At 43.7% G+C, this 27,995-nt stretch overlaps 1 protein-coding gene across 4 annotated transcripts in view; it reads right to left on the minus strand.

Annotated features, from left to right (window-relative positions):
* Positions 1 to 858: 858 nt before the first annotated feature.
* Positions 859 to 27,995, minus strand: part of LOC147178405 (nuclear receptor coactivator 3-like) — a 74,673-nt gene continuing 47,536 nt past the window's right edge. For 3 of the 4 annotated variants that reach the window (XM_086068842.1, XM_086068844.1, XM_086068843.1), the window contains exons 2-22: positions 21,583 to 21,690; positions 19,120 to 19,280; positions 17,789 to 17,886; positions 17,543 to 17,717; positions 12,681 to 12,863; positions 11,708 to 11,794; positions 11,462 to 11,602; positions 11,193 to 11,340; positions 10,369 to 10,874; positions 9,189 to 10,282; positions 8,945 to 9,074; positions 8,655 to 8,813; positions 8,291 to 8,521; positions 8,116 to 8,215; positions 7,863 to 8,034; positions 7,289 to 7,615; positions 6,987 to 7,085; positions 6,679 to 6,898; positions 4,451 to 4,631; positions 4,158 to 4,371; positions 859 to 4,064 (exon numbers count right to left, since the gene is read on the minus strand). In XM_086068842.1, coding sequence (XP_085924968.1) covers positions 4,053 to 4,064; positions 4,158 to 4,371; positions 4,451 to 4,631; positions 6,679 to 6,898; positions 6,987 to 7,085; positions 7,289 to 7,615; positions 7,863 to 8,034; positions 8,116 to 8,215; positions 8,291 to 8,521; positions 8,655 to 8,813; positions 8,945 to 9,074; positions 9,189 to 10,282; positions 10,369 to 10,874; positions 11,193 to 11,340; positions 11,462 to 11,602; positions 11,708 to 11,794; positions 12,681 to 12,863; positions 17,543 to 17,717; positions 17,789 to 17,886; positions 19,120 to 19,280; positions 21,583 to 21,674 — 4,530 coding nt within the window. In that variant the 5' untranslated portion in view covers positions 21,675 to 21,690 and the 3' untranslated portion in view covers positions 859 to 4,052. The remainder of the gene's footprint in view (positions 4,065 to 4,157; positions 4,372 to 4,450; positions 4,632 to 6,678; positions 6,899 to 6,986; positions 7,086 to 7,288; positions 7,616 to 7,862; positions 8,035 to 8,115; positions 8,216 to 8,290; positions 8,522 to 8,654; positions 8,814 to 8,944; positions 9,075 to 9,188; positions 10,283 to 10,368; positions 10,875 to 11,192; positions 11,341 to 11,461; positions 11,603 to 11,707; positions 11,795 to 12,680; positions 12,864 to 17,542; positions 17,718 to 17,788; positions 17,887 to 19,119; positions 19,281 to 21,582; positions 21,691 to 27,995) is intronic. The other variant, XM_086068845.1, reaches the window with a different exon arrangement.

Here is a 27,995-nt window from a genome sequence, read left to right on the forward strand (position 1 = left end):
CTTTATTGAACCACATCCACAAAAACAAAAATCTGACATGATGACGTCATCTCAATTTACTCACACTGACAACCAATGTGAATCTGGCCGGGTCTCTTCTTTGGAAGACAAAGCTGGCATATACTCACAGAAAGCCATGACTTTTCGTTTCATAACTAGTAACATTATTGTAACGTGCAAATCTAATGGAATGTTATTTAATTGTTATGCCTATATGTCACTAGCATAGACAGATAAATATAAAAATACAGTGAACCCCCGCATACTTGCGGTTCGTCACCTGCAATTTCACTTTTTTTTTTCAATATATATTGGTTATTTTTTGTTTTGTTTTTAGCTTTTTGGCGGACCTAACACCCGTTTTTCATGGAAAATGATTATTGGCAGTTAATCTGTTTTTTTTTCAAGAATTTTTCGGGTTACAAAAAAATTCTGCATCAATTATATGCGGATTAGGATTTAATATGAAAATGTAATATGACATTTCTGGACATATTCAAAGTCAAACCGCGCGCCCCCTAGTGAGGACAAGCGGGACGGATAATGGATGAATGGACGGATAATTTGCTGCGGCACCCGTGATGATTTCTCACAGGCTCACAGCACACACTCAAGTGTCACAGCACCCTGACTGAGAATCACAGACCTTCGGTACTCCAGCCATCTTGTTGACACTAGAAGAAATCTTGTGTCAAAAGAAATAGGAGGCTTCCATTGAGAAAAAGCAACTCACAAAATATTACCGAAAGGGATGGTATTTTTTTTAAATACCATCCCTTTCGGTAATATTTTGTGAGTTGCTTGCCAGCAATTGTATAAGAAATAATCGGAGTGGAAAAAGACAGCAGAGACAAATAGTTTAAATATAAATTTGTATTTACAACAATATTAACATCAATAACAAGGTAAGAAAAAAACAACAGAAATGTACATCCTGTAATAACAATATGAATCCCACATGGGGTTTGTCTTTTCTCTCTCTAAGAGGAGTTTCTTCCATTTAAATCAAAACGCTGTTTCAATATTCTTTATTCGGGCTGTGAGAAAAACAATTCTTGAAATTCTTCCACTTTACATCTTAAATCTCTTTGTAAAGTAACTGCACCACAATTCGGGCAGGAAGAAAACAAATCCAAGGGCGGGATATAAGTACGTACCAGAACCAGATTCATGTCGACCATTTGTCTTTCGGGAGAGGGAATAATATATACTGTATGCAATCATATTCAACATCATAGGCGCAACAGTAAAAGCCCACGAATACGATCTAGTTCAGGAAGTATCTCTAAGCGATGCAAAACGACTAACAAAAACTCTTTGGATTGAGCACGTCTTCAGAGGTCGATTCCTAAAACAGAAGCTTCACAGGAAATATATATTTATATATTGTATAGAAAAGAAAACAACATTTCAAGGGGGCAAATGTCACACATCAAAAGACTAACATGAGATTGAACTGATTTGTTGTTTTCACATTGACATATTCTGAGGCCTAGCGGACCAAATGGGCTCTTTGCACGTAATCTTCCACATTGTCGAAATACGCCTTATGGGAACACGGGAACATGAACGCTTGTTTTTATTTTATTTTTATTTTTTTTACTTATTAGTTAATGTAATACGTGGACTAGCACAAAAAAAACTGACATTGGCATTTTGACTTAGACTTGACCACCCTAGGCTACCACGTGCTGTCTATATTGTAAATGGTTTAATGCGCTACTTCCTATAAATTGTGGGCTGGTCTCTTGGGGTAAAATGGAGGAAAAATAATTAAATAGCACCACATCGACCCCAAAAGGACACCAGCCCACTGGGCATCTGCCCCGTAATACCAGATAGCCAGTCCAGCATGTCCCTACTATTGCTACTTAGAACAAATCGTATGCTGTTTGTAGACTACACACTGTAGTGTATTCAGTTTGCAAATCATGCTCGTGTGAGTGCTGTTTATTTATTTTGTTCACAAGTTCGTGACGTTTTAACTAAACTAGCATCAAACAAGCCAAAGCCTCATGGGAGCAATCATCTTAATAACAAAATTGAAATCGTCGTGCTCGCTTAAACGTGCACGTGAAAGCTAACTTAGCTTAGCATAGCTTAATCCAAAGTGCGACTCTTTACCAACACATCGCTAAGAAGTGATCCAGTGTGGGTGTAAATAAAAAATAAAAAAAAGTAGATAAGCAGAAAATCGTGAGTTATGGGTTCTATCTTTTTATATGAAAATTAATATGAAAATGTTTATTCTGAAGTGAGTTTAGTGTTAATATAAAACAATGCAGAGGCATTGGACTGTTTCCACAGAAAAAAATAAAAAAAAATCCACTGGGGGATGTGGTGGGGTAATAGGATAATTGCTATAAAATAAAAAAAGATTGCGTGACATCCCTACACTCAATCTTTCATCTGATCTTTTTAGCCTTCGTGGCTCATACTCAGCTGGAGATGAACGAATACACGGCCGTTATAGTTTGCCAAACCGCATGGATGGCAACGTGGCATCATGGCGTTATGTGCAGAGAGCCCATCGGTAAAATCCAAACGACAGCCTTAATTCTCATGTGAGAGTCACATAAAAGAACGGGGGTTCCGTTAAAACACACATGGATGAGGCACGTAGGCCTAAAACAAGTCGTTCTGAATATATTTGAGATATACCCCTCCAAATATTTCTTTTAACCTCTTATTAGCACCTCTATAACAATGCTTACGCCCTAATAACACAAAAAGAAATCATGATTTGAAAATGACAACAAAAAGTGCTTTTGAAGAGGATGCAAGTGCAGTATGAAAGAAATGATACATGTACTGCTTTCAAAACAATTCCAGGACTTCTTTCTCCAACCAAGGGTTAAAGTGTTTCAAATAAAAGATGACCTATGATGGAATAAGAAATTAAATATTACGCCTTGCAATCTGTGCAAAAAAGTATGTGACCTACAAAAGCATTTATAGAATTATATACTTTATAGTACATTTGAAGTCTATTTACAATTACTATTAACAATAAAGAAAATCCAACAAGACATTGTGTCTAATACTGCAGTACCGCCACTTCGAGGAACTGAGGCTTCAACACAGACGAGAACCAGGAGGAAGGATTATTGCTAGAAATCAAGTTATTATCTTACACTGTCAATTTATTTACACACCAACGTCACACTTGGCCACTTTTCGATTTCTGTACGTTGAAAGACTGAAAATTTTACGTAACCAAAATATCTTCAACTTTCTGATTAAAAAAAAAAATCCCGTGGATTGATAAAACAACCTCCTCTTGAATCTGTATAAATATACGTCAGTTGCGTTTTAAAAGGACCCCCCCCCCCCCCCCCAAATGTCTGCTCATAATAAATTTGTACACTGACGACAAGAGGGTTGTAAAATCTGTGCTTGCTACCTTTCTACTGGTTCCCACTTTAAGAACGAGATCCTCAAACCCATTTCCGATACACCCACCCACCCCTCAGCCCCAAAATGATCCTCTTTGAGCAAACATGAAATCAAAGTGGAAACATCTCCGGTTACGGGTTCAAAGTTGAGTAAAGGCCTCTATAGTGCCACAATCCTGTTAATGTTGGCTTCTCCTTAAAGTGCAATCAGCCAACAAGTAATTCAGGTGTACGCTAGCCGGCGGAGGATGAAACAATGTGCTGCTGCTTCTTTACTGACATTCATGCGAGTGTCGCAATCGGCTGGCTTGCTTCAGCTCTACAACCATCTTTACTGTCGGCACCTTCGTCGGAAGTGGGAGCCACAAAACGGAAAAACAAACGCTAATGAGAAAAATGCAGTTTCGTGGTATATTCGGCTTCGGAGCTACACAGGAACAACCCATCAACGCCACCCGTCCCAAGAGCGCCTCAAACCCACCGACACCGTACGGCCCAACAAGTGGAGCGTGTCTACATAAACACCTGTTTTTGAATGTATGTGCGTGTGTGTGTGTGTGTGACGGGCACTGAAGTTTCCCTCCATCTGCCGCCAATCCAAAGGCTTGCGACCCCGTCGGTGCGTTTTCCCACACACCGATATGTCCTCCATGAGGCTCAGCAATATTTCTGGATTAAGTAGAGGAAAAGCAGACGGGTCAGTTGTGCATTCAAATCCTCCTAACTCCGAAGCGAATCAATCCTTTTCCGTTGTGCACGCACCTGATCTTGCCCCATCATGCGTCCCATCATCATCGGATTCATGCCCATCTGTCCGCCCATCTGTCCTCCCATCTGACCCATGTGAGCGGCTCCTCCACTGCTCGCCATGCCACCGTTCATCATCATGCCCCCGTACTGGCCAGGATTTCCTTGCTGCCCGAACTGCTGCTGTCCCGGAGGCACTTGTTGGCCAAACGGCTGCGGCGGGTACGAACTGATACGAGAGCAGACGAGATCTCAAGATAAACATTCGTGGCAATGGCATCGGGCAAGCGCGGTGGCCTTTTGCGCACCTGGTGCGTCCCATGCCTCCTTGTGACCAGCCCTTCATTTCCGTGCCCTGGTACATGGGAGCGCCCTGTTGGTGTTGTTGCATCATGGTGTTTTGAGGCCCCAGGCGGCCCGCCATCATGGCGTTCGGCGGACTGTTGGCAACGGATGGGCCAAATGAGGGCTCCCCCTGCTGGCTCATACCTGCACAGATACGTTGATAACCAAATACATAAGGTCACCCTGTTGCCCTGATTGCAGTTCATCATTCTCGCCACTGCTGTGTCTTTTAGTTTATTTCTACAACTGATTTTTATGAGACATAGGAGAGTTACAGTCACTAACACAACAGTAAAGTGCGTACAAAATGAATAAATCACGTGTAATTCAAGCCCCCTTGAAAAAGGGTTTGGAATTGCTTACAGATGCTACATGAGGGTGGCAAATATTTTTTTGCTCTACTTGTTTTGATGCCAACAGATGGTGCCAAATCAATACGGTTATTGCTTTGGCCTAAGCACAAAAACAGTAAATAGGTTAATTTTAGGATGGATTCCCCCAAAAATAAGCTAGTAAGGCGAATTTGCAAATGCTGAACTGTGAATTTGCTTGGGCTCACGATGGGCTCATTTGATCTTTCCTATTATTATTTTTTTTAAGTATAATGCATTTACAATAAGTTAAGTTTTTTAAATGAATTTAAAAGTGTTGCCTTCGGCTATGAGAAACCAACTAGCCTGAGTTTTTATTAGATACAAGCCGTCATTCAATTTATTTTTTACTTTACTTTGTGAGCACAAACTTCAGATAAAACCGCTGTTCGGTGAACTCAGTTCAACTCACTTCACAAGAAGGAGAAGTTTGGCAAATACTTAGCAAATTTACCAATACGCGGTTTCAAGCTCTTTAATGCAACTCCCATTTGAAGTTTACAGTCAAACTAGACATGAAACTGAGAGAATTGCACATTGTGTATTTAAAATGTGAAAAAAAAATCAGCTTAGCCTAATGCTAACATACAATGCAAAACACCAATGACATGCTAACAGTTAGCAACAGTATTCACAGTTTTAGAAGAAACGGATATTAGGTTATATTCTTCATCCTCTATGAAAATTGACTAATATTCAAGCATTTTACTGAATTACGTATAGTAGTAGTAGTAGTACACCGAAAAAATGGGGAGTGATATTTAGGCTACTTGTAAAAGCTTAGTAAAGGTTGATGCACTCAGAAATTCTAAGTAAACTTTACAAGGAGTTTAATTAGAATTACTGATGTGAATTTTTTTATTTTTTTTTCAAAGTAAATATCAATCCCCATTTTCTCAGTGTAGTAGCAGTAGTAGTAGTATTCTATGTTTCTCTGCATTATGGTATTATACTGCCTCCCGGTGGCCATGGTAGGCACATCAGAAGATGCATAAACTCTTTAATACTTCACATTCTATTTAACTCACTCACTCCCAGCCATTTTCACTGAAGCAACCCCCTTCACTCTCGGTTTTTACTGGATTTTGACTGATTTTGCAAGGCAGACAGAATATTCTGTTCTATTGCTCCAAAAACACCAAAAGAAAGATTAGAGTCTCTTTCTTTCGTCAGGAAAAAAGTAAATTTCTATCGGTTTCCGTTTTGCAACAATTAGCATTAGAATATAGGCAAGTTTCATCATTATTCACAAATCTGTTTGAAACTGAAAATAGCTCTTTGCCACATGGCCCTGGTTGATCTTATACTCTGCTGCCACCTGCTGGCCGTTTTTGTAATTACTACCATTGCGTTACCCGTTCTCTGCAGTTCAGAGGCTGCATCAAAGCCTTCTGTATGCTCTAGCATAAAAATAATAAAAAACATATTTGGGACACTTAAAACATTTAAAATATATATTTTTTGGGAGCAAATGAGTTAAGAAGGTTTTTGTATTTAAGTATGTTATTGCTCTAGTCATAATAAAGTTCAACATTATAGAATCAAACAAAAATTTAATTTTTTTGGGAGGGGGGGGTTTGAACAGATAATTGGCATTTCCATTAATTTCAATGAAAAAGATGATTTGAGTGTTTTAAGTTACAAGTATGGTCACATAACTTTAACTCAGATCTCAAGGCTCCACTGAATATAAAAATAAAGGTTTTATATGATCTTGCTAACGTATTCCCTCCAATAAACATTCACTTTTCTCTAGCCTGATAAACTTCAGAGAATCACCACCAGGGAGCAGCATTGTTCTGCTGCACCAGTGAACTCACCGTAACTCCCTCCGTAAGCAAACTGCTGAGGACCAGGCTGACCCATGTTGGGTCCTCCCACACTATTGTCCATGCCGCCAGGAGCTGTGACGTTAGGCGGGGGGCTGAATCCACCTGCAGCTGCCTGTTGCTGCTGTTGCATCAGCATCATCATGCGCTGCCTTCTCATCTGTATCTCCCTGCTGCGCTGAGCCATCATCTGAGCATTCAGGAAGCCCTGCTGGCAGAACAATTTTATGAGCATCTGAGGAAGTCTGAGTACGAGTAGAATATGGATGGGTGGACAAGTAAAGTCTACTGTTATCTACCTGCCCAGCCATGCCTGCCTGCATAGCAGGCCTCATGCCAGGGTTGCCTCCAGGGTTCTCCATCTTCATGCCCATGGCCTGCCGGGTCTGATTCATGAACTGAAAAGGGGAAAAGGTTTTGGATTGTATAAAAAATTCTCATGTGGCTGTTAAGGATGCAAAAAATAATTGTTTTACAATAAATTAAACAAATACCCTTTGTAAGATTCTTCCATCTGCATGTACAGTATGATTACATTTTATTTTATTTTTTATATTAACAATGCATTGACATCAAACGCCCGTTAAGATTCGACTCGTACCTGCTGTCCCTGTAGCCTTTGTTGCAACTGGAGCCTCATGGGTTTGTTAGCACTAATCATCCTGGGCCTCATCATGTTGGCCCGAGGGTGACCCATGCTCCCCATTCCACCCATGCCAGGGAAACTATTACTTGGGCCCATTTGAGACAGCATGGGTCCAAATCCGCCTTGCTGAGGTTGTCCCTGCATAGGATTCCCTCCATAGCCGGTCTGCATCGCCATGGTTGGGGGTCCGGGATAGCCTTGTCCATAAAGAGGCTTCTGGTCCAGAACCATGGCAGGTTCTTGTCCAGTAAAAGGCTCCAACTGTTGTTCTGCTCCCTGGGTCTGCAGGAACAGACAGGAAAGCCTTTAACTTTCTCTGTCTTATTGATTCATTTTCTGTTTGTTATTACAGCAGAGTGGGCTAATTTATCTTACTTCATCAAACCAACAGACAAAAAGCTTGTCAAGATAAATTATTTGAAGTTAATCTATGAGTCAGGACAAAAAAGGCAGTTTTTTTAATTTGCTATTATTCCACCTGAAGTCTCTCGATATCAGAGACGGTTTTTCGCCTGTTCTCGCAACCTACCTGACTGACCAGGTCTGGGATGCCAAGAGCCCGGTCGATCTCTTCCAGAGCGGTGCCGTCTGTGTTGTTCAAAAGGGAATCCAGCTGGTCCAGAAGCGCCCGCTCGTCACTCTGACCCTCACTGGTAGTGGGCGGTGCCAGAAGTTCATCTAAGGTGTTTGCAAACTGCCGTCTGTGGCAAACGCAGATTAAGTTTTTTGTCTCTTAGGACAAATACAAAATTAAATAAAACGATGAGGTGGGCAATGCTCACCTGTTGCCTTCCATCCCCATTAGAGTGTCCGGCCATGAGGGGTTGGGCTGGCCCTGCTGGCTGAAGGAGCTAACACTCATCACCATGTCAGTGGAGCCACCTTAACAATAAGACAATGCAAACTTATATTTCCTGCAATAACGAATGGATTGTCAATGTGAAGACGGCAACATACCCATATCCATGAGCTGCTGCTGCAACATGGATCTGGATCCCGGGTTACTGTTGGAGCGGCTCACCATGGGGCCTGATATCATTCCCTTGCTACCGTTGTACTCCATGTTGGCACGCATCATGGAGGGGTGAACAGATGAACCCACTGGACTGGGACTGGAGCGGGATAAAACCCAGTCTCCGGATGTCCCCATGGGAGACCTCTGGGCAGCCATAGCACGATTCATTGGTCCTGGTCAAAATGAAATGTGCACAAGAATCAGTCACGACAGATGGTAACACGGAATTCATTTGAGCATTATACATTAGATAAATTAGCAGATTTCTACAAGGAAATAAAAAAAAAAATGAAATACTGTCCATACCTATACTTCCTGGGTAGCCTTCTGGGCTACCCATCACATTCTCCTGCTTGACAAGCATCGGGCGCCTTCCCGCTCCTCCAAGGCCACCAGGAGGCTTCCCGTCTACAGATAAGGCCCTCTGGAAGGGCCCACGAGGCCCGGGACACAAACCTGGACTTGCTAAGTAAACAAAATATTCACAGTCACGCACTCCACTTAGTCCCACACAAACTATGTTTAAGACTTGATTACAGTTCCACTACAGAGCTGAGAAACGGAAGCTCAGATATCCCAAGTGATGACATGCTTACCCTGCATGCCGTCATCAAGGCAACCCTGAGGTTTGTTGCCGTCGTTTGGCCCAGCGCCTCCTGCCTGATCCGAGTAAAAATCAGAGCTGGTCCCCCGAAGATCCCCCAGGATAGACTCAAGGTTGTGCAACTAGCGATTTTTTTTTTTTATAGAAAGAATAATGTCAAGGTCAAAGTAGCTACTTGAGATGGATCCGTATCTAATTGAGTCAAAAACAACCAAAAAAACATGATCTGAACTTACATCATCAGGTGGTTCAGACTTGATCTTGCTCTCATGATGTTCAGGAACATGACCAGGGCCACCACGTGGGGGACCACAAGCAGTTCCCGAGAGTCCCTTGCCATCGAGCTCCTCCAGTTTGGGTTTGACGTCCACTGGCTCTTTGGAATCATCCTTGTTGAGGAGATAGTGGAGAAGGGCATGGGTCTTCTCTTTCTTGGGGCTAAGTTGCTCCTGTTTCGGCTCAGTGATTAAGCCGGAGACACTCCCAGAACCCGAAACTCCCGGACCTGCTTCACTGCCCTCTTGGCTGCCCAATGCCACCTTTCCCGTAGCCTCTGCTGTGATCTTTGCTACTTCATCAGGTGTATTGCCATTCTGGAGGAGCTTGTGGAGAATCTTGTGCTTTTCTTGGAGTGAGCCCGTGTAGCTGGCCGATGCAGACGCCCCCGCTAACCCACTTGTCTGGTTTGAATTGGCATTAACGGAGGAAGAGGAGGACACCCCAGTGGATGAAGGGCTAGTCATGCCCCCAGCGGGGTCCTTACTTTCTGATGCTGCCGGAGTACAACTGTTGTTTGACGGCTGTGGAGCAGGAGGCACAGGAGGTCCACTTCCAACTATTCCCAGCTCCTCGGTTGGAGAGGTCAGCAATTGCAGCAATTTCCTATGACCCTTACTTTCTGCTGCCCTTCGAGCAGACTCCAACGTTGCCGCAGGGACCTCATTTCCCTCCTCTCCCAACTCTTTCGGTGTTGTAGCCGCCTGGCTGTCGGGTCTGTCCCCCGAGCCTTCAGCCTGTGGATGCTGATGATGGTGCAAGGGGTGGGGATGGTCGCCGGGCCCAGGCCCGGGCCCCAAGCCGCCCACTGGGCTTTTGGTTCCATCCTGGCTCGGTTTGGCCATTTGGTTCGGCTGAGAGGAAGAAGAGGAGTGGACACTAGGAGAGCTATCTGGTTTATGGACTGGAGAAGGAGACATAAGTGTGGAGGGGATTGAGTTCCCTACTCCTTCACTGATAGCTTGTAAGGCGTTAAGGGAGCTGCTGGAATAGGTTGTAGTGTTCCCACCACCTCCTCCACCACTGCAAATGCTACCCATGGGAGAGTGCATGCCTGAAAGAAAACCACAATACGAACAAGTTAGCAAGTGGGCACATTAACAGGTGGTCTAAACGCCAGACTGTTCAATCAACACTTACCACCAGGAGAAAACTGATTGGCGCCCATCTTTGGACTTCCTCGATTTCGGGGAGACATTAAGAGCCCTGATTGGGGCGCGCCCATCCGAGGGCTTCCTGAAGGGCTGTTCAAGCCACTTAGCCCAAAGCCCCCGCTACTCTGAAAGGGGGGCTGATGTGGGTGGTGCTGCATGCCTTGGCTTGGGTTATTCATGGGACTCATTTGACTCATATGTCCCATCTGACTCATCTGCATCATGCGGCTACCCATGGCTCCACTCCCACCCCCACTACTTCCTCCGTACGCAGAGCAGCCGCCCATCTGACCCATGTGACCCATATGGCCCATGTGGCCATGCTCGTTCATTCCGAAGCCCCTGTTCATGCCGCCCATGCCCCCCATCACCATCCCACTACTGGGGTTCATATTCATTTGGGCATTTGGGTTGGGGCCTCCCATAGGCTGCTGTCTCATGGTGTTCGGGATCATGTTCCCAGCCTGAGATGTGCGGTAACCATTAGGTTCTCTGATTGGAGAAAGAAATCAGATGATTTTTTTTTTTTTATTGCAATTCATCACAGCGACCTCATTTTTTAAATTGCAGAAGCCTGATATGAATCCAGTCACAATATAAACTGTGTTCTTAATGTTCATGCCTTTGCTCTATGTATAAAAAGCTACTTACTTCTTACAACTTACTTCAGCTTCTAAGAATGGCTACATCATTTCTTTTTCAATTCCACATGCATTCAAATCTTAGCATTCAGCTTTTCAGCTTTCACACGCAATTTCTCCAGAAATTGCACTTAGTCTACTTCTTTTATAATATGTCTTTGTATCTAACCTCTGAAGGAGATGAGTAGAGATGAAGCCTTGTGGCTCGTTGCTCATTGGGTGACGGTACAGTTTGCTCTTTGTCTGGGCCGTGACCGGCGTGCCGTCGGAGAGGGAGAAGCGATACAGCGGTGTCTCGGCGTGGCCCTGCAAAAAGGCTGCAAAGAAAAAAGCCGCATGTTGAGCCAGTAGTATAATATCAAAGGCTGCCGTTATAATTTGTTTGTATTCATGATGAGCCTCAATCGGTGGCAAATATGTTGGAAGCGCGTGACGCACCCTCGTGATAGTGGCGTTTGTGGGACCAGGGTTGCCCGTCACTATGCTGGAGGAACATCTGGATGCAACGCCTCAGTAAATCCTCCCAGCCTGGACGCACTGATGCTCGCAGAGAGTTCTGGTCAATCTGGATCAATTTACCTACCAGAGCGACAAATAAAGGAAGGGAAAGTGAGAGAAGTAAGGATTAGTCAGAGTTGAAGAGTTTTAGTCTTTGGTAAAAACCTAGTTAGTGTGGGTCCTCACCTGAGAGCTCATGCCTTGTATTGAAACTCTCCGTTCTCTCCATAGCTGTAACCCGACGGGCCACGCAGATCATACATGACTGCAGATCTGGTAGTGCAGAGAGGGTACGTTGTTGTTGTTTTTTTTTTACCAAAAGTTTTGTATATTTGTGGTCGTTTTTCAAATACTGGACTGGTTCCAACTCCCAAATGAATGAAATGTTCTGGCTCAGACAACTTACTAACTACGAGAATGGATGCGTTTTCATCGAAGTCATTTAAAGGGATACTTGACTCATTGAACCATTTTCAACAGTAAGAAGATAATACTTTGTCAATAATTAATGTGATAACTTAATTTTTCATGAACAATTAATACCTTTAAAACAATTTTTTTCCACTTGCCGTTGACTGAAGATGACATCACATGTGCGGAGGAGACCGGTAACGACTATGGCTCAGTTTGATGGCCAAACCCAGAAAACAGGTGAGCTGTGATTGGTTGTTACCTATTTCCCCAGCACAGGTGATGTCATCTCCTGTCGACAGCAAGTGGAAACGTGTTTGTAAAGGTATGAATTGTACATGAAAAATAATGAAGTTATCAAATTAATTCTGGACAAAATATGAACTTTTTAACTGCTGAAAACGTCTCAATGAGTCAAGTATCCCGTTTAATATTTTTTTGTTCCTTTGTATGTTCTAGCAATATAGCCTCGGCCTCCTGGCACTACTTTACACATTATTATTTACTGAGGTCATTCTACAACAATAGTAGGTTTCGTATATCATTGATTTCTGCCACCTAATAAGGCTTCTACACTTTTCCTTTGATCATTTAAGTCAAGTTCTTGCTTTGACTTTATTTAAGAACATTAAAGTGTCATATCAATTTTGACATGTCCCCTCATTTTCCACGTTCTAACTGTTTCTGGGAGTGAAATGTGGTCAAAGGTTTATTGCATGCAAAAAGTTGTGAAGTATTCCTGATGTACCTTCTCCCTCCTCAATCATGGCCTTCGGCTGTGTAAGGGCAAAACACTGCATGGTTTCATAGCGCGGCCCTCCTGGTCCTTCCTCCATAGCGCCATGGGCGTGGCCAAACTTGACAAGCATTCGGCAATTGAAGGTGTGACTCTTCTGTCGGGCTGCCTCGTTTCCCCACGACACTCCATTTACTAGAGAAAGGACAAAAACATGAAGTCTACCGACATGGAGCAAATTCCATGACTGTATACGCTCACAGTATACAATCAAACGTCAGAAAAACACTCACAGAAAAAAAGAAAGCGACCACACTGAAATCTGCATTTGCCTGCTCCGAACAAGAAGCAGGTGTCTCTCCTGACGTCCAGATCCCGGCTAAATGGACCATGGGATTATTGTAGCTAAGGTGTCGATTTCCAATACCTCCCCTTCTAAGTGTTCTCTGTGGCGGCAGAGGCCAAGTACATTCTGTCATCTATCCTCATTAGGGTCCTGACTCCTCATTTCACTCACAGACTTTCACGTGCGTGGCACAGCCAGGCAGAGCTGGGGTCACCTTCAGGGGAGGAGAGAGGAAGAAGACAAGAGGGAGGCAAACTTCACAGAGAAAACAGAAACCGTCTTGCAAGGTCTGCGTGAAGTCTCGAGACCTTGAATTGTTGGCAAGAGGGATCTGTCTGGCAGGTGCGGGGAGGATCTGGGCTGGAGATATGTCAAGAGGGTCGGATATAAAAAAAAATAAAAATGGAGCTGGGGAGTTGTTGGGGCAAGTTGATAGTGTTAGTTTTTTTCTCTCTCTCTCATCTCAGCCAAGAAAGCCCAGCATAGTCACATAGGGCAAATGATGGTCCTCAAAAATTAAAAACATCAGCTTAGGAGTTTTTGTGTATTTAACGATAGTTGGCGTGCTCAGTGGTCATCCCGCAGGAATGTGCAGCGAGAGGTCATTTCATTCACGCCACCGGAAGCCTAATGGCGCTGGCGAGCAGCAGAGCGAGACACAATGACGGCTGGGAGTGCACACACAAGCATGTTGTAAAAGAGCCAACTGTGAGATTCATCTCATTTGGCAGCCGTCGCTGTCTGTGTGAAACAAGGCCAGAAAGTCAGGAGGAAAGGTAAGACGAGACAAAGGGGGAAAAGAGTACGGGAAGGTGCAGGACAGAAGGCCTGATCCTCTCGTTTAAAAGTAATGCTGCAGTGTGAATTTAATTGAGTGGTCGGCTCAGTCAAACAAACATTCATCACCAATCACTTCAGAAATTTTGCTCCGTAGTGAAAACGAGGCAAATAATACCGTCTTTAGCATGCAAATGTAAGGATTCGCACATAGCAATTGAATGTAGTGAGAGGAGCGTGCAGAGGTGAATTATTCAGCAGTAAGTACTTTCCAGATGGCTGCCATGGGATCTGAATAAAGCTCGAGCCTGTTTGACACTGTCTGGACCACTGAGTGTGACCGACAGCTGCGCCACACTGCCTGCTTCGCGCCGAGTGGGGAGGCGTGTGTTTTTGTCAGGTGTGTTGTGACTTCTCTGAAAAGACACTTCCCAGGAGCTCCTCATTACGACGAGGAGATAAGCGCGACGGAGCATAATCCATAACTGAGGCGTAGCCACTTGGGCAACGTTGCTTTCTACCTTTGCCCTGTGGATGATGTCGTCAAGTTTTATTTCCGAGTGGAAACGCAGCACCACAGCGGTGTGGATACCAGAACATGCTGAATGTCACAGATCTCAAACTCAGGTCCTTGAGGGCTGCAGTCATGTATGTTTGAGATGTTTCCCTCATCCAACACACCTGATACAAATTATCAGCTCATCAGCAAGCTCTGCAGGAGCCTGACGATATTGATCATTTGAAACAGGTGTGCTGGTGGAGGGAAACATCTAAAACAGGGATCACCAACACCCGACCTCGAGGTCCCCTATACTGCACGTTTTAGATGTTCCCCACCTCCAACACAACTGATTCAAATGATCAGGATCTTTATCGTGCTTTTGCGGAGCTGGGCTGGTGAGCTGATTATTTGAATCAGAGGGAAAGATAGACCAACAAACCAACACACCTGATTCAAATGATCAGCCAGCTCCGCAGGAGCCTCATAACGATCCAACGTGATCATTTGAATCAGGTGTGCCGGAGGAGGGAAACATCTAAAACAGGGATCACCAACACCCGACCTCGAGGTCCCCTATACTGCACGTTTTAGATGTTCCCCACCTCCAACACAACTGATTCAAATGATGAGGATCTTTATCGTGCTTTTGCGGAGCTGGGCTGGTGAGCTGATTATTTGAATCAGAGGGAAAGATAGACCAACAAACCAACACACCTGATTCAAATGATCAGCCAGCTCCGCAGGAGCCTCATAACGATCCAACGTGATCATTTGAATCAGGTGTGCCGGAGGAGGGAAACATCTAAAACAGGGATCACCAACACCCGACCTCGAGGTCCCCTATACTGCACGTTTTAGATGTTCCCCACCTCCAACACAACTGATTCAAATGATCAGGATCTTTATCGTGCTTTTGCAGAGCTGGCTGGTGAGCATTTGAATCAGAGGGAAAGATAGACCAACACACCTGATTCAAATGATCAGCTCATCAGCCAGCTCCGCAGGAGCCTGATAACGATCCAACGTGAAGGGGAAACATCTAAAACATGCAGGACTCCGGCCCTGGAGAACCAGAGTTTGAGACCTACGCGTGTGTGGAATTCCTAACAATCAACTTCTGATTATTCGAGTATGACACATCAAAAGTCAAAATATGGTTATAGTGATAATTGAAGGCGGCAGGACCTCAGGACCTTTCTGACTTTAAAGACTTTTTGTCCATACAGAACATTTAAACTCCGCGTTCAAGACGCTAAGATGGCTTGTCACTGTCTTTGCTACAACACTTGTGACATCAACATAGCCAATAACCTTGTAAGCGGCAGGACTGGCAAGAATACAACTGCAGTATATAATCTCACACACACACAAGTCAGTACAGGGGGGGTTTCTCTGTTTACAATAGATTTCTGTTAGTCCCATAGTCTACCACTAACCTAAGTACAGCGATAATAGAGTGTGCCCTCTTGTGCCGCGTGACAACATATTCTCACACTGGGCTGTAGGCCATCTTCACGGACTATGCACTTCCTGACTGCCACTCTTTTATATTATCAGAGTTGTAGACTGTGACCAATTTGGCCGTGCGGGCGCCCTAATTTCACAAAAAGAAACAGAAGATTTTTTTTTTAATGTTGCACCCGTGCAACCAATCGATCGAGCGCGTTAAAGTCTCCATGACTCATAAAGCCCCATTTTGCCCCATCTCACATAATGGTCTCAGCCAATCTGAGATCGAAGGGTGGTACCCTCCTCTGATTGGCCAGTATGCCGATACATTTGTGCTACAATTACAAGCACGCGTGAGGACATTTTGAGCACAAAAGCGACTCCCTTTTTGCGAGTCTTGTTCGCCAAGGGCTCGCCTGCTGACACCCGAAAAAGAGAATGCTGAACCAGTGAAGACGACGTGCGCTCATGCAAACACATGAGCGGGCATACGTTCGCTGAATGAAAGTGTGGCTTAACTTTGTTAAAATAAATGACCAGTGGCTTCAGTGCAACGCTTGCAATAAGATTAGATTTTTGTGTGTTGCAACCCTCATGCTGATCATCACACATTGAAGTCACAATCAAGTGGGCTAAACAATGAACAAAAAAAAAAAAAGTACTTTTCCAACAATGAGCCCACTAACAAGTTACATTAGACCTACCACGGTGGGTTAACTGAAATGAATGCACTTCAAGAGACTATTACTTGGCGTTTTTTTGTTTTTTTTAGATTGAAGAGACATTGTAATGATGTAATGCAGTGTCTCAATGCTACTGCTTTAGGAAGTACCTTTAGTTTTACATTATACGCATTTACGGCACCGCAAGGGGAGCAAGGATGTAAACACGCGAAAATGTACGCAATAATAGCGTACATTCCTTAAATATGAGTTTTTTCTACTTTATATATTGAACAGTAATTTTTCTCAGCATAGGTTTATCTTGAACACATTTAATACGGTTTCTAACTTGAATTAGACAGGCAACATAACAATTCTGTTGATTCATTCATTCGAACAAGTAAAACCCAAGTGAGCAGGCTTTGCACAGCCTGCTCACATAGCATTAGCAGTTTTAAAAAAATACTTCATGTTAATTATTTTCAAATACCGTACTCTTAAAACAATGTAAAGTCGTGACCATGATTGCTTTTGTTTTTTTAATAGCACCCTCCCACTCACGCTCCCCAGTCGCAAATGGTTGCCAGCCCACAAAAAGGATATATTTGTATGAACCGGTCCGTGACGCCAAAAAAAGGTTAAGGGGGCTTACCATAACATAAAGAAATTAAACTATGATAAATATTATTCATCAAAAGCACAGCTATGATATCACGTTTTGTTATGTGTATGTGTTTTAATGGATGAGACAGACACAACATTTGTCCAAAAATCTAATTTGTTCCAAGGGAAGAGTCTTTTTCCAAAACCAACTCAGCTGGCCACTCAGTTGTAGACTGACGCTGCATTCGAGGAAGGTCGGAAGTCGGATTTAACCCAGTTGGCTTTTCCAGTTACGACCTGAAAGGGTTTGGGGCGAAAGTAAACAACCAAAATGGCGGATAGTGATAAATCGTTGTTATATTTTGGTCCTCCGGTTTCGCAAGTGCAATTTCCGAGTTCTAGGGGGCGTTCCCGTACACACTTCCTGGTTTGAAGTCGGAAAAGTCTGACTTCCAATATTCCTCTAATGCAGCATTAGAGCAAGACCAGCGTTTTACTGACAGATGAATGTGACGTGTGCGTGTTTCATTCTCACTGTTGCTCTTGGGCAGATTCTTGTGGAATTCTTCCCTATCTTCTTCATGTAGAATGTTGTAGACGCTGGTACTGATGAGCTCGTCCTGCTTGTACTGCAGGTACTGTGTCACGTTGTCCGACACAAACACAATGCTGCCCTCTCGGTTCACCACAAACAGGAAGCCATCCAAAGCCTGGTGGCGCAATGACAGCAAGTCAGCCCAAGGTTGACTTGACAATGAGTAAGGAGGGCAACTGGACTCACCTGCAGCAGAAGAGGTCCTAGGTGGTCTTTATCAATGACCCCCTGACCCGTTGAGGAAACGTCCGATTTCTGAACATCGTCGCTGATGGAAGCCTTTCCTGTAAGGGGAGACAATGAAATTGTATTCAAACGCATGGAAAACCCCACTGGCATTCTCTTCTAAAGACAATCCAGCAGGGGGCAGTGTTTCCCAAGCATAGGTATCTTTTTTTAATATATCCAGGTAAAGGAGGGGGGGCATACAAGGGGGCAGGTTTCTCTAAGGAGCCCATCAGGAAGAGTGGAGGGCTGGGTGCATGTGCAGCAGGTAGTAGTCGTCCTCATGCTTTATATTCAGTGTCGGACTCAGAGGAAGTGTCTGGTAGGCTGACTCGGAGAGGGGGAGCGTGGGAGAGAGCTAGCGAGGCTCTGCGAGCCGTAATGGTGCAGGGGCAGGAGTCGAGGCACCTGAATTAAGGGTGGGGGGTGATTCTGGGAGAAGCAGATGGCTGCAATAATAAACGATACGGGGAAAAAATGCATTTGCCGTTTGGTTTGTCGCAATAGCGGATTGATGTATTTGGATAAATACCCACCACACAAAAGGCTAAATACAACACTGCCCGAATTGGAGTTAAGGCAGGAGAGGAGAGAATGAAAAGAAAAGAAAAGAAAATATGGAGAAAGCCACAAAAGATATTGCAACCAAAAAAAAGAGCGAGCAAACCAAATAAAAAGCTGCACGATAAGCATGCCAAAGTCAAACAGGGAGAAGTAGAACAGGTAGGAAGTGCGAGATGTGTCCAAAAGCCTGTGTCATGTCTGTCTCCACTTCCTGTAACTATGGCAACCTGTCAGCAGCCAGTCAGGGCCAGCTGTAGCCTCTTCCCCTTCCTGTCGAGGTAGCAGACTCCAACTGAGCCCCACAGAAACACAAACACCACCGCCACCAATTCTCCCCTCTAATTAACCTTTAACTTGCTTCAAGATCAGAGTTAAAAGATGATTAGCAACAGAACCCAAACGGGAAATGCAGCTTGAAGACAAGTGACGATTTGGCACTTTGGCAGAACGGATGCGATTACCTGCAAAACGCTCAGTTAAACGGCCAATCCACAGCTGCTCCCCCCTCCCCTCCCCTGCCCCACACGCGCATAAATGACAGGTTCACAAAACTCTGCCAATGTTTACTCACATCCTCACAAACAAACAGTTGAAGCTGTGAAATTTGAGGGAGATGAATGACTGATTCCCCCTTGCACCTGGGCTTTGGCGTGTGCGTGTACTCTCCTTGCCAGTCCCCACAACCCCAGATTTCACGCAACTTCCAAACAGTCAGCGCGACAACTCACCCTGTTCTTTGATCTGTCGGATCTGCCGCACCGTCTCCTTGAGGATGGCGCATTTGTCCGGTTTGACATTGAAACTGTCGATGTCGCTGAGGTTGGCCGAGATCAGCTCAGCCAGCTCCTCGATGTACTTGCTTTCCTGCTCCCGCCGCTTCCTGTCACTCCTACAGGTGGGAACGTTCAGCAGTTAAGTCAATGCTGCGAGCAAAGACCCGTCGCGGGCTGTTTATCTGATGCACTTCCAGAATATCACCTCGTGTATTTAAGAAGTGGTTGATTCCGTTTCGCGAGAAGCAGCATTCTGTATCACGCAAATTAGGGATGCGCGATAATGCGAATTTCAACCGATACCAATAAACGCCGATAAGTAAGCGGCTTGCAAAATGAACTTTAGTACAAATATACAATCGAGTCCTACTATAAGTCTAGCATGAAAAAATACATTGAAACATTGTGTAAAGCACCACAAAGCTGAATTTGATTGATATCTCTCCTTCAAAGACAGACAGTAACTCATTTTGAGTTTACCAAAACAAAACAGTCACGTTTTAAAAATGCAACAAAAAACTGTGAGGGTGGAATTTTCAGAAGTTAGGCGAGATGAATAAAACAGTCTGGAAAATAATTTGTCTTTTGGGTTTCTTTATATTTGAAGCTTCAAAAATACACAAGTCTTACAGAGCAGTCTATAAGAAGTGATCTATGAGAATGTGCGCAGTAAATTATCATGGGAAGATTTTTATGCAGCAAGGTTAGGTTTTGGGAGGAGAAGGGGAGGGTCAGCTCGATAGGAAAGCAAGAAGTCTGTTCCGAGCAGGCTTATCAGTCAAGGTCAATTCGATATTGCTTCATGTACAAGAAATAAAAAGCTCATTGTTAAATACAAGTGTCCACAATACAGTATAAACTTATGTTAATATGTGTTAAATCGTTTTTTTCCATAACAGGACAGTAAAGCCCGCATTGGCGACTGCCATGTCGCCATGATGCATCTTCTGTGAACACGAGGAAGTGCGCATTATGACATCACAAATATGCAACACTACCATAGGAGAGGGGAGGGGTTGAGGAGGCTACAACCACAACAGATGGACCAACGTGGCATGTCTATTATTATTGGCGGATTTGTTTGTTATCTGGTTTATCTGAATGACGTCAAATTGGTCGATAATTGCCGATAATTATCGGCCACGCAAATGCAAATTCAATTCAAAATATTGTTCTTTACATTCTTCCAAACTTGGGAGTGGAGTGCAATTTTTCCAAAAGTTCAATATTTTAGGTTTAGGACCACCCATTATTGACTTTTGAGATGAGTACGTCAAGCAATCGTCAACAGTCGGGACAACCTTCCGTCATCGTCAATCCGGCAATACTTCAAGCTGAACCGTCAATCTGTCATTCATCGACTGCTCAGCAAAATGAGTGTCCGTCAATGTTTCTGTCATTCGAAGTATTGGTATTGTTGTAATACAGGTATTGTACAATGTTTTACAATAAAACACGATTAGAACATGGAAGGTGTAGCCTGTTAACCTTGCTCTGCAAGCTGAATTCTCACGGAATTTGTAAGTTTACAAACTCCCCAGAATACATCTTGTACCGAGCCCGCTGATTTTCACCGATCACCAATCACACAGCAACATTGCGTTTGGGGGCGGGATATGCAGCTGTGACGAAACCAGGAAGCGGCAAAACCGTAGGAAACAAACTAACCTAACATGGACGAATGGACGCTGCAATTAATTCTGTTCTCGGCCCCCCCGCTACGAGAAGGAAGAGGACATTTTCATCCGTGGCCGTGATTGGTCAAAACAAAAGTTAGGTAGATGTGCACAAGACAGCATTGTCCAATCAGCTGGTAGTATCGTACAGAATGTCCCGCCTTTTCCGAGCAAATCCCCGTGGAGCAGTCCCAGATTGATATTGTGAGGAACTCCCTTGAGTGAATCACAATTATCAGTTAGTGGGCTGTTGATTATGAAAAAATTGGGATCGAGATTGGCAGGTCAGATTTTTTAAAGATCGGGGACCAGTGGTTGGCCAGAAATTTGTGATCAGTGCGCGCCTAAATCCAAGGGTAATATTTACTTCCAAGGCATTTTTTACTTCTCATTTAATTAATTTGTTATTTTTCCCATAGCCAAATGCCCATCTCTCATTTAAGCCACATCCTTTTGTCATTTAGTTCCAATAACACAGAGCCTTGTTTTGGGTGAACCTTAACCAAGCAACCAAGTCAATCTGAGCTATACTTTTATACTGTCTATAAAATATACAAACAAACGTCTCTCTCAGCCAAATTTGTTAAATATAAAGTCCCAACCAAATATATGAATAAGTAAAAGTCTAAGATATATATTTTTTAATTATAATGAATAATTATTTGATCAAGTCTGTCTATAAACACCATTGAAGTATAGGAATCACATGATCTGTTGCATTTTGCTGATCAGTCACACTCACCCGAGACCAGGTGTGTCGCAAGTGGAGAGTTTGCGTTTCCGGTTTTCTGAGATCAGAGGTTCCATGGAGTTCTCCCCCAAACTGCTCATCATGTACACATATCAGCACCTGCATCGAGGCAGAAATAACGTTAATCAGACTGTAGGAGTTTCCTAGCTCGCATTCCCACTTGCGAGCGTGTGAATTGAAATTCCTGTTGCAATCAGTCGAAATAACACGTGTGGGGCAAGTTGTAAATTGCAATTATCAGGACAAAATATGCCTTTTATCACGCATATGATAATCTGCTGGCAGGGAGTAACAAACACAAACGCGTCTGCCGGCCTCTTCCGCTGAGAGAACATGAGAGTAAGAATGTGAGTTTGTTTGTGTGTTTGTGTACGTGGGAGTTCATCAGCTCTCTCTCTCTCTCTCTCTCTCTCTCTCTCTCTCACACACACAAACGCACGCAGACACGCACACGCGCAGGATTAGTAGTGTCTCTGATGAAAAGACACGCAGCACAACTAACCCCGTTAGACAGCCGTCTGTCTCCCATAATGCATCACGTTTGGTCTCCAGGAAGTGAGCTGATAAGGGCGGTTGGGAGGCGAAGCAGATGGAAAGAGAGGAGGAGGAAGAGGGGAAGGAAGGAAGGAAAAGAAGACACAAGAGAGGGAGGGAGAAGCCGTTGAGCTCTGATTGGTCACTTTCTTTGCCACAGTGACAGCGACAGGCACTGGGGAGAGGTGGGAGGAAGGGGGAGAGTGAACACAACTATAGAAGGAGACAGAGAAAATGCAGAGGACTAGAAAAAAAAATGGAGAAAAGAGGCAGTGGCGAGGGAGTGGGTCAGTCGGGAGGGAGAGACAAGCATGTCAAAAAGACAAACAGGTGAGAGGAGAGGAAGAAGAGAAGATTGAGCGCCAGTGCTCCACGTTGCGCGTGCGCTGCAATGAGTGGCCTGAAAGCCACCAGCAACCCTCTTAACCTTCACAGCCAGCGCAGCGTTTTCATTTCATTGATTACACGGTTATCCTCCGACCAGACGGCCGCCCCGAATCGGCTGCATAGCAATCCAGATTCACGGCAGAAGTCAGACAACAGCGTCTCATTTAATCACCGCGCAGCGTCGTCTCAACGTCTCATTTCGTTCTCAGAATTGACAAATCTCAAGCTGACATGAGTAGTAAACTACGACGGCGTATTAGGGCCACGTATAAATAGATATTTTTTTTAGAGGGCGGGGGCAATATTCCGAGAAAAAACACTCACGAGAAGTACACGTAGCGTAGCTATAGTCTAATCATGTGATGATTCGTTGGTGGTGAATGGGACACCGTTTATAAAATAAAAAGGCAGGTTGGAGACGGATTCATTCTGAAATTTAAACTTTATTCGTCATTCACCGCAGCCAGAGCGACAACACTTCCTGATCCCCTGTCAGCTGACTAACACTATCCAATCAGATGCTAGCATATTTGAGGTAAATGCAAGTGAATGACGGAGAGCAGCAGATTCGACACAACTAAAAAAAAATAGCAAAATGTATGTAAATAATAATTCTGGAAACATAAATGTACAACCAAATATACATTTTAACAAATTAACTTAAATGCTTGATTGTCCCGGTGTGGACCTTCGCAAAGCAAGGCGTCTTTGTCGCTGGCCAGTGGCCGTACACAACGGTTCAAAGAGCCAATGCTTAACATGATATGATTAATCTATGCTAAAGCAATTACTATCTCCTTATTTGGAAACCCGACTGAAAAGTATTGGCACAAACAGTCGAGTAGTACGCTACGTGTATTTCTCGTAAGTTTTTTGGTTTTTTTTCTGTCGCAAATTGCCCACTTTTTAAAGTTGCAAATTTGCCACGTTATAAAGAAAAAAGTGTGGCAAATTTGAGATTTTTTTTCTCGGAATATTGCCCCCGCCCTCTAAAATAATTAAATAAATATATATATAAATATATATACGTGGCCCTTATATGCCATCGTAGTAAACACTTGGATTCATGTATAGTGCTAATTAAAACAGGGACAAGTGGCCACATAAGGTATTTCCTCAAGTCTCAGTGAAACTGTTGTGAATTCTCACACAACCGCCTTCCTGCTTTTGAGATTTTCAATCAGATTTCCCTCTTAATCTCTCTCGAGAATCTCCTCCCATCTGTCCGTCAGCCTCATTGCTTTTTCATCAGCTCACCTGCCTGCTGCTTACCAGGAGACAATCAGCACACTTGCTGCTGAGGAGGTAACAAGGCAGAGGTATAAAGTCAGGGTTGGACAAGAGGTCTGCCTTTGCCGCCGCTACTCGCGCCCATCTGCCCGCCCGCCCTCCCGCCTGCCAAACTCTTGATGGAGCTCTCCAAAAAGGGAGTTGCTCTAATTGTGGAGTGAATGAAACGGCCTCAGAGAATGGTTGATTAGGAGGCCGCTGAATGCCCGGGGGAAATGGGTCACCTCCAGCCTGGCGTGGGCCGTCCGCTTTTTCCAGTGCAGGGATAAAGTCAATTACACGCCACAGGCAGTGGGACCTGGTGGCAGAGAGGCAGCCTGGCCATGCCGGCCGGGCACAATACCGCAGCGGGGGGGTGCGGCGGGAAGAAGAAGACGCCGAGCGAAGGAAATAGGAGATGGCGTTGGCAGCGCTGAGGGAAGGAAGCTGATTTAAAGCTGAAACTAAGACGAAAAGGCCAGCACAATAAAGCTCGTCTGAACTGGTCTGGCTCCAAAAATGTACACACACGGATGCTCATAATGAAGACTTGCTACCATGAAATTAACTGTGATAACTTAATTAGTTTCATCAACAATCCAAATTCCATTCACGATAACCTCGACCTTAAAGAACAACGAGGGAAGACAGCAGAGGACTGAAGTCACAAGTTTGTACGTTCTTCCCGTGATTGCAGGGATTTTCCACATTTTAAAGTGAAGACTCTAAATAGCCCAAAGGTGCAAATGTGCTTGTTGACACTAAAGAGTACAAGTTGTTGAAAATGGATTGGTGGTCTGGACTAGGGATGTTCGATACTACTCAAAACTTGAGTAGTCACCGATACCAATACAGTAATTTCTAATTTGTAGATCCTGATTATAAAATGGCCACTAGAGGGCAGTGGATACTGGTATTGGCCACCGTCACAAGTACGGATGCCTTAAAATAAGATTGTTATCTACCTGGTAACGGTACTCGCCCATCCCTAGTCTGGACTGACCATAACGACGGACGAATACAGTCACATTGGCAGTTATCCAATACGATTTGTACACACATTTGGAAGAAACCTTGTGATCTGAGGGTACCCAATTAATGTTTTTTTTTCTACTGTTGCCTGAAAAGTGCCAACAAACATGAAAATAAAACCAAAATCAAAATAAAATGTTTGCCTTGAGCCATTTAAAGTAAATCCATCCTTTTGTGGCAATTCATTAGCTGGCATTCCGTTTCCTGTTTTCAATCTTTTTGTAGAAAAAGGACGAAACAATGAGCAAAGGGTTTGAGTTTGTGAAATGTGCTCAGGATGCAGACGGCACACGTCTCATTGTGGCCCTCCATCATGCCAGTCATTCTTTTGTAATCTCGGTTGACAAAGCAAGCGGCCCCCGTCGGCCATGCAAACACCAGACAGTGTCGCACCAGTGAAGTAGGGGGAGGAGTAGAATACTATAAAAGTTAGAATAACACCAGCTAAAGGTGCAATGTGGAGTTTGTCACTTTTCTACTCGCGACTGCCACCGCTGGCCTGAAGTGTAACTGCAGCATTTGTGTCAATGGTGCACATGCGAGTAGATGCGCGCGAATGAACTCAATAATATGGAGTTATTATATGATATAATATTCTCAATAATAAGCATCTGAGAGTTTAAATGAGCTCGGAGTTGTTATTTATACACAGCACAATTGATTTTGCCATCACACTGAATTGTTCAATGACAAATAGTTGGCTGATATTAAAGAGAAAGAAAGACTAGGTGCAAATGAACCTCTCCCCATTCCCTCTGCAGTCATCGCATGCCCCTCCTCCAATTGACCCTCTCGCTGGCCTCAAATGTATTCATCTGTGCAATAACAGAGCATCAGCAGCAGCGTGTGAATGAAAGCGAGTGCGATTTAGTTAAGTCTGCGCACGCGCTCCGAGCTGTGGTGTCACCTGCCGGCGGAGGTAAAAGATTCACGCTCTCCTTCAGCCACGACGGCGGGCAGAGCGCAAGAAATAATTTGATTTCGCCTTCTGTGTATATGCTGCCTCGCCACACTTCATTCTCTCATCTGCCTGAAAAGCCTCCTCCTCCATCTTCGAGGCGCCACTGGGCGAACCCACTTCCTGTCTTGATGTAAACCCTGACACAAAAGGCGCGAACCCGCCAACACGCCTCCATAAAATATTAGCATCAGAAAACACATGCCATTCTGTGTTTTAGGTCAAGATGTTGCAAGAATGTGGCAACAGCAAGAAACTCTCTCAACCTGGTACACCGTTGCCATGCCAACCGCGTGGGATAATAGCACACCTTCAATCAGACCCCCACCCCCTGACCTCTGCTTATGGTGGCTGGTCAGTGAAATCTGGAGGAAAACGGAATGAGAGTAAAAAAAAGGTTAGCACTAGGGCTGCAGCTAGTTTTTCCAATTTTCACTCAATAGTCAGGTTTCCAGCCAAATGTTTCAGAAATGTTATGCAAATTTTGTGTCAATGCGCAAAACGGACATGCGACTTATGCCCGTTTCCATCCGCTCTTCTTTTGCCAATATGCGGCGCGAGATGACGTTGTAGTGACGGAACTTTAGGACAATGGGGAGTTCCAGGTGGGAATGTTGGTTTTGACTGACTGAACGGAAGTAGTTTGTCTTGTTGGCTTCCCTCCCGCATGTAAGTGAAGTGTGTCGTTGCATTGAGAGCTGATGTTAAATAAAGCCATCTAAAATTTCACTCATGTTTTTTTTCTTTAATTAAATATAAAAAAAAGAATCGGGTTTCTTCGTCTCCCCAAACATATCTTACTTTATCAGCCGCCATTTATTGTGACTACAAACGTGCGTGTGACGTAGTATCGGTCAAAACGTGTGACGTATATCCGGTCTTGGAGTCGCTTATTCGCAAAACCTGTTTCCATCGCCAAAATGGGCATTTTCCTTTTTTCAAAACGCTTCAAAAACAACCCCTCCAAGCGTAAAAACATTTCCCCCTGAATTTTTGGCCTTTTTTTTCTTCTGCCGTTTCCATTCAGTTTCTTTTTCACAATTCTTGAAAATTAGAATACAAATAGGTGGATGGAAACCGACACACACATAAAAAAACAGTTTCTCATCAAGTTGAAAATGCTTTTGCACATCCACGCAAACGATTATGTCCAATTCTTTATTATTTTCCGAAATTTTTAATTGCTTATGTCATAGTGATCAAAAATATAGGGACGCTGTAGAATGGTCTCACACCCCACAAAATGTTGGCCATAAGGCCTTTGTAGAAATCTTTACATGGAAAACGAGTTGTTTTCTGAAATAGCTCATAACAAGTGAAGATAATTGAGGAAGTAGGAAGACTGTACTGTAATTTCTACAAGTACAATTTTCCTTTGTCCCATTTCTGCTTTTTTTCTTTGTGCTATGCAGTGCTCTATCTGTATCAAAATCAGACAGTTTGTCAAACAATTTACAGTACAAAGAGTAACTCAACTCCTGGCATCGGGCGGAATCCTCGTGCCTCCTAAATCATCACTTTTCAGGAGAGCCCAAAAATGTCACGGTTGTTCAAGCATTAACATAGCGTCATCAAAGATAGAAAGCCATTTTCAACACTTGTGTGGTAAAAAATCATACCCACGCATATGCATTGACCAATAGTATCGATTTGTGAAAGCAATATGACATTTTAAGTGAAAAGCTTATCTTGCCCAGTCTTCTTGCAACCAATCCTCCACATACACGAAAGTGTAACTTCCAATTTCCAATGCTGAATTTGTCAACAAAACTTATATCAGAACGTCGCTTCAGAGTACGCCGACTAAGCAATTTCTATACACAAAGACACAAAGACTCCTTTGTTCTGATGTTCGGTGACACAAATATTTACTTTTGAGCGATGTACTAAAGATTTTGAGGAAGAAAATGGCTTTTGTAGGGGAACCATGAATCTGAAAAATGCACATACTGTTTTGCGCATTTTAATTCTCACTGAGGAATGTACCAAAGCGACTGAGAAAAACTAATAAGAGACGATGAGACGATGTGACGGCAGAACCATAGTAGCGAATCTAGCGATTTTTGAGTAAGACTTGTTAAAAAAATAATAATAATCCAGTGGTACTCGCCAATCTACATGAATAAATAAATGCTAGAGCAGCTGCTAAACTTTGGCAACAGGCGCTGTACAATGTCAGCGTAATTATGTCTTTTCGTTATGCACCCTTAATTACCATTTGAAT

The sequence above is a fragment of the Leptonotus elevatus genome, chromosome 2 (assembly GCF_054856555.1).
Source record: "Leptonotus elevatus isolate MCC_2025b chromosome 2, RoL_Lele_1.0, whole genome shotgun sequence".
Taxonomy (NCBI): domain Eukaryota; kingdom Metazoa; phylum Chordata; class Actinopteri; order Syngnathiformes; family Syngnathidae; genus Leptonotus; species Leptonotus elevatus.